The 11,193-nt window shown below is 35.1% G+C and overlaps 1 protein-coding gene across 3 annotated transcripts in view; it reads right to left on the bottom strand.

Moving 5' to 3' along the window:
* Nucleotides 1-1,740: 1,740 nt before the first annotated feature.
* NEK7 (NIMA related kinase 7) overlaps nt 1,741-11,193 on the bottom strand; it is a 70,451-nt gene continuing 60,998 nt past the window's right edge. For 2 of the 3 annotated variants that reach the window (XM_075508169.1, XM_075508170.1), the window contains exons 9-10: nt 10,295-10,408; nt 1,741-3,349 (exon numbers count right to left, since the gene is read on the bottom strand). In XM_075508169.1, the coding sequence (XP_075364284.1) occupies nt 3,239-3,349; nt 10,295-10,408 (225 nt within the window). In that variant the 3' untranslated portion in view covers nt 1,741-3,238. The remainder of the gene's footprint in view (nt 3,350-10,294; nt 10,409-11,193) is intronic. The other variant, XM_075508171.1, reaches the window with a different exon arrangement.

Here is an 11,193-nt window from a genome sequence, read left to right as displayed (position 1 = left end):
GTGCGTAGATGAGGTTCACTCAAAATTACTGAAATTACATAAAAACCAGCCTATCTATAAACAAGAGCTCACAGGACTGGGGCCATAATGGGAGCTCTTTGTTATTTTTATGCTTTTCAGACATGTTCATATGCTTTGAAAGTAATTTTAGATTTCTTTTTAAATTTTAGATAAAAACACTCTTTTGGGTTAACTGTGAATATACCTGATGTAGTATTTGTAGATAAATTTTTGACAAATAATATGAAAAAGATTTTTTTAACATACTGTCTTCTGTTACAGTCAAGAAAATTCACCTATAATCAACTACTGGAAGCAGTAAACTGTCCACAAGATAGGTAGCATCTACTGTAATATATACATATATATCTGTAACAAGAAAAGTTTGAAAAAATATCATAGAAACACTATCATTTTTACATTATATTTAACATCCGTATGTTTTATTTCTATTAGACTACTGCACAGCAGGGGAGCTTTCAAGACAAGACAAAGATTTTATGCAACGTCATTCAAAGCACAAAGTTCACTCATGTAGCAAGTTAATACTGTAGCATTACTGAAATAAACAGAGGAGCTAGTCAGACATTTTGGTTAGAAATGTAACACGTTCTCTTTAAAGAAAGAGAATAAAGATGTAATGCCATAGCTTAAAATAAATAGTGCCAAATGTCACCATCAACAATATATGAAAAATAGAATGGTGTTTTATAAAAGAAAATATTTTATAAGTGTATAGCACACATGGGAGTGTTATAACAGACTTATTTTCATATGTTACTAGGTGCTTTACTTAGGGGACAGATTCTACAACCCCTAGTTATATAAGCAGTTCTATTAACCTCTATGGGCTTCTTAATTATAAAGTTTGGTACCACAGTCATCTGTACCATTCATTTTACAAATTTTAAAATAGGAACAACTATTTGTTTTCCTCAGCACAAGATTTAATCATAAATACTAAAAAAACAACAATAAAAACAATTAAATGCTGAATTATGCACATTTGCTAACTCTTAACTCAGGTTTTCTTTACTCAATGTATCATTCCAGACACGAAGGGAAAAAAAAAAAAATCTATTATTGGTTTCTTTCAGGAAAAGTTCAATACTTGATGCATAATATTAGATACAAATAGCCTGACTGTGTTGGGTTTTTTCCACTGATTTTTAAATGTTCTAGTACATTTCAGAAAAAAAATGGTTTGAGTACTTGTGCATATTAAGAGCTAATCCTGGCAGTCAAGCAAGTATCGTGCTGCCTTTTCCAATACAAACCATTTCATTCTATGACATATGAACTATTGTTATAGAACATAACCATCATTTTTAAAATTCAATAATCAGATAATAAATGAAAACAAGCCTAGAGGTTGCTAGACACAAACTAAGGTTTCTGTGGTACTTCCTCCCTACAAATTGTTCCACTGACGTCCTACAAGATTAAGTATACACAGAAGCTAGAAGGAAAACTAAGGATTCATCCTACAAAATCTGGAAACAAAAATAAAAAATATGTATTAAGATAAGCTGATGATCGGGCACATACTGTTTAAAAACTCCTGTATTTTGCCAAACACAATTTCCATAGTATTTGTAGTTTTTAAAAAAATACAAAACCAGAAAAACCCCTGACCTAGCTTGAAAATTTCATCCACAAACCCCACAGCTAGATTTTTACTCTTTGGGCATTATATCAAATCAAAAATTAAAGCTGCACAGAGAACAAACAAACAAAAAATCTGAGCATGCAGGCAACTGACTGCATCTAGAACCTGTATGTGTATGTACATACCGCTGCTTTTATTTGAACTAATTTCTTTTTACCCACATAAGGAAAAAGATTTAACTGACCGTAACAGCTTCTTCGCAATATAACTGGTAATAATTATGTTTTGACAGTTCTGTATAAAAAGTTCAGTCTTGAAACTCAAGAAATTTCAGTCCATTGTCCATTTTTACCACATTTAAAAACAAGACACTTTCCTTCCTTAACAATAAAAATATTATTTAAGCATACCCAAAAAGGTACTAAGGTCTAACAAAGATATTCTGAATTTCCTTTTCAATTAATAAAGTATTTGTAAGACATTTTGCATATATACTTATTTCCCAAATGAAGGAGTGGCAACTTTTCTCTTAAACACAAAAGCTAAAATTTACTTTTGCTAAATATAAAACTAATTCTCAGAATGCAGTATACAAAACCAGATATTCATGAAGAATACATTGTGTTATACTACACTATTCTATCTCTTCCAAAAGGTTTCTGTATTTAAAAAAACATTTTAAAATTTAAATATATTGTAAGGTCATTCAAATTATTTTAAACACAAAAATCTACAAACAGTGACATATACATAAACAGTTGGGAAGTTGTAACTTAAAGACCGCATCATTTAATCAGACCTTCTCATAAACACTAGTCTCAAAATAACCCTATTTGCTACAAGAAGCATCTGCGTGGTTTTAAGACTTAACTATGCAGACTCCTATTGCCCCAGGGCAGTGCTGCACAAGTCTATTGAAAACGATCAGATTGCAGAATCAACACCTTAAATTTTCCCAGAAAACCTCCAACAAATGTTTTATGTGCATTATGACAGAATAACAAAACAAAAAGGGATATTACAAAAATTTCAGCGTGACAGTTTTCCTGAAATTATTTTCCCATCATATTCGTCAAGCAGAGAACTAATCCTATTGCCTGTCTAGTCTTATGCCGAGAACTGCAAACTACAATTCAATATAAAATACAATAACCTTCTATAATAATTATGTCCCTCTTAGAACAAAGATTAAAATAAACTGTGCTGATTCATACTTTCCATAAATTACTAAAAAGCTGAGAGATTCAGCCATTTTGCTTCTGGATAATAAGCCTAATATCTGTATCATGTGCAAAAGTGCAACTGTGTTTTAGAACTGAGGCCCAACTGAATACTATTTTGTTATTAAAGAAAATATACTTGAACCCACTTAACATGGAAAACAGTGGTTCTCGGTATCTTTTAAAGTTATGCTTTACATATTTAAATCTTGTAAAACTGCACGTTAGTAAAAAATACAAAAAATAGAAATAAACAGAAAACAACAAAGCTTGTATATAAATTGGTTTACAATTCAAAGCACAACAGTAAGCGTCAAATAGTTACATTTCAGTAACACACAAAGAGGTGGGAAGATTTACTTAAAATACTTGGTTATTTCTGCTTTTTTCTTCATGATCTGATGTCTGTTTAGCTGCTCGCAGTGTGCGCATGCATACGTTTCGCTACATCATAGACATAGGTTATGTCTGGTCGCTTCTCTGGATCCGGGTTGATGCACATATTAACTAATTGTCGCAGCTAGGAAAGGAAAATAACATGTAAGAAAGCCAACAATCCTGTCAATTAGTATTTGTGCATTTTTAAATTACTAAGTGGCAAAAATTAGCCAAACATAGCAATTCTGCATAAACACACACACGCAACCCTCCCTCTCTCGACACACACTGCACACACAGTTTTATGCAAGCACGTATGCAATATACTCCCGTGATTTTTACATTTTGTACTGTTGTCCAGAAAAACTGATCAGCAGATTTAAGTTCTAATCCTTTTAACATACAATTTTAGACATGCGTTTAGTCCCGTTATACATTATTTAAATGAAAAGTCCTGTGCTTTTGGAGGGCTATGCCTGCAAACCGCAGAAGGCTGAAACTCACACCGAGAAGGTAAATTGGGATTGCTTACTCATTCTCTCCCGACAGAACAGTTAGCCAGCAATAAACGGCATTGCTGCATGGCAGGTTCCAACAAACAAAAGGCAGCGATTCTCCTTATAACACACAGTTAACCTGCAGAACCTCCTCCTGCTAGAGGCTACCAATACACTCACATTCAGAAAGCAACTGAACAAATTAAACCCACTGAGGGCTATTTAATGTAAAGACTCCACCTTTGACTGAGGAAATCTCTGAACTTAAAACTGGAAGCTGGGAAAGTATTTTGGGGAAGTATCACATTATGCTGTCCCTGTTACTCCACTTGCCCAATGTTGGGGACATGATACTGGAATAAATAACCTTTGGTCTATGTTCCCAGTATCTATTCTTAAGATTAGATCACTGATTTTTTTCTTTATAGAAAGAAGCACATAATCAACAAACATGTTCACAGAAGCCTCTATCTGGGAATAAACAAATCGCTATGACTAGAAAACCCCATGTTTCCACAAACACCATAGTTGATCCTTCTATAGCGCCTTCTATAGGCCTTTTATAGCGCACCTATTCAGCAGAAGCAACCCCAAAGAACTTCCTCACCACTCAGACACTTCTCATTGCCTCCACAGATTGGCAGAACAGTTGCAGGTTTATCTTCCTCCCTTGATATGGCTCAGGTGACATTAGAACTTAACATAGTCTGGATAACTTTCTGATGGGGCATCGATTTCAAGTTGTGTGCATCTCCTAAGCATTTTGTAATGCAGAATACACCTGCTTCACGACAACTTATTAAAATGTTTACAGTCCTTTGCAAGAGCAACTTAACCAACCCTGAAGCTCTTCCTTTATGCTTTTTAGTAGCTTTGCCAAATCCTCTGGCTCTCTCATAGCAGGGGAGGGGAAGAACAACTAACAAAAAAGCCAACACCTTGCAATCCAGCCTTCTATGGCCAAATGTCAAATTTGGTTCAGTCTCCCTCCCAGTACTATTACATATGACTATTGAAAAAAAATCTGTAATTATTGCAACTAATACAGAGCGACCTCATCACCATGATTATTCAAAAGTAATGTAGATTGCATATTCAAATCTGCCATCAGAGAGTTTCCTTCCTGCTTTTTATAAAAAGACCAAGAAGGATTTTAAATTATAATTATATTCCTTTCACTTTTCAGAAGATTAATTTAAATGCACAGGAATAGGAAGTCCAGAAGTTAAGAAACACTGCATACCACTGTTTAAAACTTTATCCATTACCCCTTGCAGAAACGTTGTAAATTGTATACAATGTACAGGTTTATTATATTTAACAATACAAAAACTATGTCACTAGACATCCCCCTTCTTTAGCAAGAAGAGCTTAATATTTAAAAATGAGATCATTACTTCTGAAGATAGTGGTCAGATTGCTGGATTGAAAAGAAACTTTAAATCAAAATAATCTGTAATAGACTTGTTATTTTAATGTTAAATATGCTAAGTATATTTTGACTAATGGAGTTATAAAAGCCATCATATTGCTTCTGGCAGCCAATAAATAAAATGCAATACCACTGACAGGAAAAACTATTAGCCTATAATAACTCCCAATCATTTGGAGAATAGAATGCTGGAAGTCATGAACTACTGTAAGAAATACTAATTGCCAACATGTAATACAAATATGCAAAGCAAAGCAATCTCCTGTAGAAGAAGCAAATGGGACACAGTGTAAGCAACAGGCACAAGGTATTAGCAGGGATGAGCAGCTTGCTATGCAACACCTCAGACAGCCTGCATGGAAAACAGGAAAGACTAGAGAACATCCAAAAACCCCAAGCCCAAAACTAGACTCAAGTAAGTAAACATTTTGTAAAGAGAGTACAAGTGTAATTTATCTGGAGAATACGACATCGAATCTTGTACATATACATTTATCTTTCTCTGTGAAGACTTCCATCTGTTCAATAGAACTGCATACAGTAAATAAAGTCTTAGTAAAAGACCTTGAAGGATTGAAACCTATAAAGCTATCATCAGAGGGGAAACAGAGTATTCTTTCTTCTCTTTTTACCAACAGTATATCAATAACTTTACTGTGGGTAGAACAGCAGAAGTAGACCTTCAAGAAATTTACCTGTGAAAAGCATGAGAAGCCTTGTTTACCTGCAGAAGGCTACTTCATGTCTTTTCAATCCTGGCCTGTGGGTAACTCTGATTTTGTTTTCCAAAATGAACTTTATCACCTAAAAATCAATTTCAGACTCAAATTGTTTGTTAAGTCATTAAACAGGAAGCCTTCCTTCAGAGTTACTTTGTTACTTGTTACAGTATATTACAATTCAAAGCTTCAATAAGATGGCCAAGAAGATTCACTGCTTAGAAAGACACTGTAGCAAAACAGCATCATTACTCAAAAGTACATGTAAGGCTTTAGGTCCTATTAATCACTAAGTACACTTGCAAAATCCATTCACCCACATGGTGTCTTGACTGATGGCTTTTTGCAGCTTCTTATTTTTTTACTCTAACTAAAATGAGTATGTAGCTACTATTGTTAGGATGCAAGAAAGGATCTACAAGAATAAGTTCACAGTAAGGGACAGTCACGGAATCAGTTTACTCAGAAATTCTCTTCCCAACATAGTGCAAGAGGTGAGCTCAATTAGTAACAAACCTTCACTATTACTGTAATAAAATAAACTACAGAGTCATACATCTCTTTGGGCTACGAGTCTTAACATTTAAATGTTGGTCACTGCTATTACTGCAAAATCTCCTTCCCCCTCCCCAGTCCAGAATCTCAGTTGTAAGGCAGGAACGCCGAGCTGACTACGCTTGGGACACTGCACAATGATAGTACAGATTCCTGAGTAATTTCAAAATCCTTGAGTTCTTTTGAGCCTTGTTATTGAACAGCAAACCTTTGGGAGAAGGTGAATTAATTTTCCTGTACAGGATGAAAACAGTTACACAGGAAGACAGCCTTTCAGGACTGAAACTGGGACCATGCTGGATGTTAATACTTGGTTATAGCACTATTCCTTTAACTCCTACAGGAAAATCCATTTCAATAAACCTGAAATCCATTTGTCAACCCCTCTAGTATTACTAAAGTTTCCAATGTAGCAGAAGAGCCCAACAGTACCATGGGAAGAGGCACTGGGATTCTAAAGTCAGACTATCACTACAGATAGAGTAATTTTTTATTAACTTGCACAGACTGGCCAACAGGCAGAGCAGACTTATGACTGAGCTGGAGGGACCTCCTGTTGCATCCCCAAGCTGCAAACTTCTTTGGCTGCTTATTGTTCTTAACCTCCTCTGTGCAGTCAGCACAATGACTGTCTTTAGCCTGGAGCTTAGCCTGACATCGGAGCAGTGGGACACACTTTCTTTAACTTTAGCAGGTTTTTCAGCTATGAAATAAATAATTATCACTCAAGTCGGGGGCGGGGGGGTGGGGGGAGGAAGACAGAACTATGACAGGCAAGTACTTTGCATTGTTAGATAGTTGAAAAAGAGAAATTTTCATATAGGAAATTTTGGATGGCAAAAAAAACCCAAACTCTTCTTACTCTGAATAGGAGACCTTCTTTAAGTCCTTTCTCAGTGTTGTTCTCAAGCCCTTCTGCTGGCAACTAACACTGCCAACTAACACTGCCATTCTAGACCTGCTGGCTCATTCAGCCTTCACATCTGGGTAGGAGGTTGGCTATGGACTTTAGAAGAAGTGCACCTCAATCAAAGGGGAGATTGGAAAGCTTCATTTATCATGAAAGCAACATGATACTAATATTGGCTGACAGGATTTTAAGAGTATTGACTGGGGGTGGCAAGGGAGCCCCAGCTTTGAATTCCCTAAAGCAGAACAGCTTTCAGTAAATGCTGAGTACTCACCCTGAATACCAGACGTTCTTTAGGAATTGAGATATCCAAAGTTGTTAAACATTTGAAAAACTTGGCTTATGACTCTACTGCTGAAACAATAGTTTGTGAAAATGCTTCTTAGACTATTAGGATTTCTAACCAAAGGTTTTAAAAAAAAAATTACCCATCTGTCCATCTATCTTAAGGTGCATCTTCCTGTCACACTATTTTCTGACGACACAGATGCAATGCATTACTAAAAGGTTATAGTCTTATAGAGAATTCAAAATTTAGGAAAACTGTCACATCTTAAAACTCATTAAAATGTACTTACAAAAAGTTTCTCTGAAAAGCATTTGTCTTGTATTTCGTAATTAAAGTATTTACACTCCTATATCAGAGGACGCAGAGATCAACACTCAGTGAAATTTTTCTTTCACAAAATTCTTTGTTATAAAATACAAAGTGGGTTTTACTGTTCACTGATCCCTGATCTTTACTGCTCACTGAGTGTGCTTCCAACCTGGTTAAAGGTTTGATATCTAAATTTCCAATACAGGTGAAGCATTTAGGACAGTATCCTAATACGACAGATAAAGCTTGTTTGTTTCTGGTTTTTTTACAGTTCATGCCAGCACAGTGTTTTTTTTTCATAAAAGTAAAAAAAAAAAAAAAGGTATATTTTGGTGCAATAACTAATAAACATATCTATTTTTCCATGTACCTTAGCAAAGACACAAGTCTTCCTATCAGAACATAAAAAATGTTCCCATTACAGTCTCCATAGTTGATTACTTCTTTTAAGTAACTATTTTCATACCTATCTGCATAACTATCATAGCTCTGATTCTCTATGTTTTATTTTAAAACTTATGTGTATTTTGCAAATAATTGGTTTATCCAAGGTGCAGAAGTACGTGTCTGCTTTGAAATAAAGAAAGCGTAACACGTTGTGCTTTGCATCCATTTTCAACACTAGAAACTATACAGATGTAAATAAAAGGTGGAATCTCTTTCCCCGTCCAAACTCTAAGACCTTCTATCTGGGCCAGACTTTGATATTTGCCCCTTGGCTGGGAATCCGCATATCCAACTTCACACTTAGCTGCAGTGAAGTAGCCCTGCAGGCAGGCCAACTTCAACGAACCACTAGTGGTATCATCATTAAAATCCTGCTGAAGGTCACCATGGAAACCGCCTGCTGAGGCTTCGCTGCTGCACTCGGCATCTCCTAATCAGCTACCATGTGAAATGCAAATTCAGACAGTCTGAAAATTAGTCAAGAAGAATAGAGGATGAGGATGCAGATATGTGAAATATTCATGCGCTTCATGGAAAAGGGAAGACAGCATGAATGACACAACAAAGAACGGCCCCTGACATTCTTGCTATCATTTTGCATTATTGTTCACACCCTACTGTACTTCCAGGCCTCCAGTTCTGAAGTTCGTTATATGAACTGCCATATTTATTGTCTACAATAAATAATAATTAAAAATGGCTCAGGTAAAATGACTAATTGGAAAACCCACGAAGAGGTATAATGCATAAATTGCACAATAGATCATTATTTCATACTTTGTAACGTCACTGAATTATCTTTTTAAGTCCAGTTTTTTTCATAAAAGGGGAAAATTGTCACTATAAATACAAAACGAAACAAAATACTGGGCAGTAATCTTTTATTAAGAGTTCAATCACCGTCTCTGAATGTGAAAAAACTTAAGGTTCAGAATTACAACCCCTACTCTAAGTGAAATTGCACAACGCTTTATGTTTATTAAAAGTATTTCAGTGCTTGTGTTTATTTGTGTCTTCAAAGTAATCTTTAATTCATGTAGGCTGAATTCAATTAGAATTGGTTACTAATACGTGTTCTTTGGTTTACAGCTTCTATCAGTTTGCCCGCTTTTCAAAGTGGGAAAGTATTTCAAAACTGGCATCTCAGAACATTAACAAGCAAGTCTTTATATTTTTTCATTCTGTTACTTGCACTAAGAAAAATATTTATTTTATTTAGTTTCTTTTCATTTTAGAGCTTAAAAAAGCAAGTACCCCCCCTTAAATGCATTAATGACAGTAAAGAACTGTTACCTATCAGCTTAAAACAAACACTGCTACGATATGCACGAGTATATTGTTCAAATTCAATTATATTATGTCTGCCTATATTTCTCTGAAATTTACTATTAGTGTTGTCAAGAACCACTCTTTCCTGCAAAAGAACTGCAGTTCAATTGCATCGAATAGCACATCTCAGTTTTATAATGCAGACAAATGGGAACGAAACAATTCATTTTTGCTAGTGAGTTACATTGTATCTGTTTTAATGCAAGCCCCTAGAGAAACAAGGCTAGTGTACTAATTTACTGTGCAACATAAACTTGTGTAGTTGTGCTTTTAGAAAAGCATACTATAGATGTAAGACTCACTCCCATTCTGGCATGTAGAACATATCATTGTGCATTCTGGGAAAGCATTTTGTCATATTTGCAAGGAAGCTCAATGAAATTAAGAAGCTAACGGTATGAGGTTTCCATCATTAATCCCCCAAAATTTAAAATCATATCGGAGACTTGTTTTGACAGGAACATTAGAGCAAGTTCAACAAGCAAATATTTATGGGCATAATCTGCAAATAACAAAATCACACAAGTTCATTTACTTCCCTGGAAGTGTGCCAGCTTACATAAACTGAGGATCTAGCCCATGAAAAGGAAAATTTCTTACTTCCTCTGAATAGTGATCTGAAGGGAGAGGTGGGTAGTCACACTGTTCTATCTTCTTGCACAGGGAGTACAAGTTCATTTTATCACCATAAAAGGGACTCTGCAGTGCAGCCATCTGTTTAAAGAAAATGTACAGTTTTCTTTTGTGTTTTTAAGGAAACCTGTTTTGTCATAAAATCTGTAATACTAACAAATCAAAAGTGATTTTTAACGACTTTTGATTCCCTGCTTAAAAGTGCCACAGCACTAAAAACAAAGTTCCAAAACCGTAACCAGTGTGTGTACTTATTCTATGTCATACAGTCGTACGTGTCACAATCATTATATTGTAGTATTTGAATTGTATACCACAACAGTTTTATTAATAGAGTATCAGGAGAAATTGAGTAGTTTCCGATACTGCTGTGAGCGTGGAGGGTCCTTGCACCACACAAGGCAGACAAAAAAACCCAAAACCCACAACGTAATTTTCCTCTGAAGACCTTTCAGAAAAACACATTGAATTTATTTGAAAACACTATCTTATCGAAAGCAATACCGTATGGTGAAAATGCTGGATAACAGCAGTAGATTTTGTAACCTTCCACAGCTATTACTACACTTCGATAAAGTTTTTTTTTAAAGGAAGAAAACTAAAGGTAGCGTCTATATTTCAAAAAAAAAAAAAAAAAAAACCAAATGCAAAAACTTTGTACTTCAGTATGTTATTCAAAAATACTTTAAAAAAAAATCCCGAAACATCATCAAAAGTGCAGAACTGGCACCCATGACTATAATTTACAACTGTAATACAAAAATAAGAGTATCTGTTGGAAAGCACTTAAATAAATGATCAACTTAAGACCAGCATTAGTAAACCCATGATTTCCAGACAATGTTACAACTTGACATTTAAGGTAG

This window comes from Mycteria americana, chromosome 7, assembly GCF_035582795.1.
Source record: "Mycteria americana isolate JAX WOST 10 ecotype Jacksonville Zoo and Gardens chromosome 7, USCA_MyAme_1.0, whole genome shotgun sequence".
Taxonomy (NCBI): domain Eukaryota; kingdom Metazoa; phylum Chordata; class Aves; order Ciconiiformes; family Ciconiidae; genus Mycteria; species Mycteria americana.
The sequence above is the reverse complement of the archived record's forward strand: the minus strand, read 5'-3'. Positions and strand labels throughout refer to the sequence as shown.